Genomic DNA, 2,881 nt, shown 5'->3' on the forward strand with positions numbered 1-2,881 from the left:
TAAGTTTAGCATTAAGCTAGGACAGGAAGTTGACAAAGTGTAGCAGGAAGACGAGAACAACAACATTCAGCTGTGTTTGTCACTGAGCTGCTGAAATCACACTCAGTGGACATGAACACGTTTGACTGCTTTATTAGTTCATGAAGAAAAAAGTCATCAGTTAGTTGAGTGAACAGACATCATCAGTAATTAATGAGAGAGAAACAGCAGAGATCAAAGATATGACACGTTGTGACTGTGAACAAACTGGACACAGACTGTGATCTGTACAAACACTGTTACTGTTACTGTCCTGAACAGGAGGAACAAACCTCCAGTCCTGTCAGCTCTCAACAGGCAACATGGACTTCTTCTACACATTAGACCATGTTTGAATGACAGGAAGCAGATATCATGTGACATCCACGTCTGAAGGTTCAGTGGTCAGAGACTCTTCAGGATCAATGAGCTCTGGTTCCATATTTCAATCTAACAGACAACAGCTCTGACATATTACACACTATATCAACACACATCAACACAATGATATTTATATACATTATATATAGAGAAATATACAGTGATGCTGTTACACATTCAACCTGCCCCCCTCCTCCTCCCTCCTCCTCCCTCCACCTCCCTCCACCTCCCTCCTCCTCACTCCTCCCCCCTCCTCCTCCCTCTCCCTCCACCTCCCTCCACCCACAAAGATATTTTAAAGTATTAAAGATCTTAAACCATCATGTTCTTCATCTTTGTTCTGTAGTGACTCTGATCTTCACTGGTAATATCTTCAGAGGAAAATCTTTGTTTGTGTTAAAGTATGGAAACATCCTCTCAGTGAAAGTGTGTGTGAAGGTGTGTATGTGTGTGTCAGTATCAGGATCAGAGAACGACAGTTTTCCTCTGGTCCAGTCCAGATTCACTCTGATCCTCTGGAGCTTCTTCACTGAGAGAACAGTGGAGAGATCTGGTGGAGACTGTGCTCTGTATTCACCTTCATATAACACTATTGTCCATAATTGAGCTCCAGCTTTTCCTATCCCCTTCCTCTCAACAGACTCTGCAGTCACACCTAGAAACCAGACTGGACTGTCTCCAACCTGGACGTCCCAGCTGTGAGTCCCTGAGTCAAAACCCTCAGAGCTCAGGACTAAGGCATAGGAGTCAAACCTCTCTGGATTGTCAGGAAGCTTCTGTCTCTCTCCAAATCTCACTCTGGTCAGATCTTCAGACAGGATGAGTCCTGGATGAGCAGAGTTTGGGTCCAGAACCACAGGACTGTAGGAGACCAGGTCCTTCATCTTGTTCCAGATGTTGAAGGTCAGGTTGCCCAGGTGTTTGGCCTGGTCTATCAGAGCTCCTGAGGGCAGCTGTGGATCCTCCAGCAGGGGGCGCTGCTGGACTCTGTCCACTGCAGCCTTGTAGTTCTTCAGGAATGAGAGGTCTTCAGCTCTCAGCTCGTCCTCTGTGGCTCTGACTGTGTGTGACAGAGCTGCTATCTCTCTGCTCAGAGCCTCCATCTTCTCCTTCATCATGTGACTCTTCAGCTCCTCTTCCTCCCTCAGAGCAGTGATCCTGGCCTCCTCTTCCTCCTGTAGAAACTGGTGAAGCTTCTTAAAGTGCTCCTTGATCTGGCTCTCAGTGTGTCGGGCCTGGACCTTGATGTGTTGTGCTGTTTGGTCACAGTCTCCTTTAACTCGTTCAAACAGCTTCAGTTTCTCTTGTAAAGGCTTCAGGGCTTTCTGGAGCTCCTCTCTGTGATCCTCTGCAGCTTCATCAACGGGTCTGAAGCTGTGGTTGGTGTGTGTCTTTGAGTCTCGACAGACGAGACACACTGGCTGCTGGTGGTCCAGACAGAAGAGTCTGAGTTTCTCAGAGTGCAGACTGCAGAGAGGCTCAGACCCTGCTGAAGGTCTCTGATGTCTCTGCAGTAAGAAGTCCTCACACAGGTTCTTCAGGGACAAACAAACTGGTGGTTCAGACTTTGACGATCTCATACACACCGGACACTGTTGTATTACTTTCTCTCTCCACCAGCTCTGCAGACAGTCTCTACAGAAGCTGTGGCTGCAGGACAGGACAACAGGCTCTTTAAAGATGTCATGGCAGACAGGACAGGTGAGCTCCTCCTCTGACCGGGAAGACATGTCCTCTCTGAGTGAAGCTGAAGACACAAAGCCAGCACAGAAGTCAGTCAGGTGTGGTTTCCCTCACACGTTCACTTTCAGTCTTGTCTCTTATAAACTCCCAGTTGGTGTGTGGAGTCGCTGCAGGTTGAAGTTGCTGTCGTCCTGTTTTCCCTCCTCTCTCTGTAGAAGCTGTTGTTTTGGTTTAAAGGTGAATCTCTTTAAATGTTTCTCAGCATCAACGTGTCTCTCACGAGTGACGAACAGTATGAAATGGTATTTCCTGCTTCGTCTCAGAGTATCAGGTGAGGGGTGGAGCTTCAACAGACTGTTACTGATAACAGTGTGCAGAGCTGTAAAAGTAGTTCTTCTTGTTGTGTTTGTTTGTACATGTACGTTCATATATTTCACCTGTTTCATACAGTGATCCATGTTTAAGTGATATGAAATGAAATGAAAACTTACAAGGTGGAATAATGGGGGTGGGGGGGTGGACTGTACCATCTCTAACATCTGGTCTGCCTCACTCCTTCAGTGGCTCCGCCCTCAAGTCTCTGCTCCTGTGAGTCTCACAGACACTGAAGCCAAATGTTCTACCAAAGTTTCCCTCTGAGTCTAAACTTACATGTTGGTGTGAAAGTCACAACAAGTTGAAGTTGTAGAGCTGTAGTATTGTAGTGTTGTAGTATTGTAGTATTTTTTGTAGTATTGTAGAAATGTTGTACTGCAGTACTGTAGTATTGTAGGATTGTAGTATTTTACTGCAGTAGTTT

At 46.2% G+C, this 2,881-nt stretch overlaps 1 protein-coding gene across 1 annotated transcript; it reads right to left on the reverse strand.

Moving 5' to 3' along the window:
- Window positions 1-683: 683 nt before the first annotated feature.
- Window positions 684-2,159, reverse strand: LOC111231579 (nuclear factor 7, brain-like). The gene has a single exon (XM_022758725.1). The coding sequence runs from the start codon at window positions 2,127-2,129 to the stop codon at window positions 729-731; it is 1,401 nt and encodes a 466-aa protein (XP_022614446.1). The 5' UTR covers window positions 2,130-2,159; the 3' UTR covers window positions 684-728.
- Between the last annotated feature and the right edge of the window lie 722 nt (window positions 2,160-2,881).

This window comes from Seriola dumerili, unplaced genomic scaffold, assembly GCF_002260705.1.
Source record: "Seriola dumerili isolate Sdu_G_001 unplaced genomic scaffold, Sdu_1.0 BDQW01000306.1, whole genome shotgun sequence".
Taxonomy (NCBI): domain Eukaryota; kingdom Metazoa; phylum Chordata; class Actinopteri; order Carangiformes; family Carangidae; genus Seriola; species Seriola dumerili.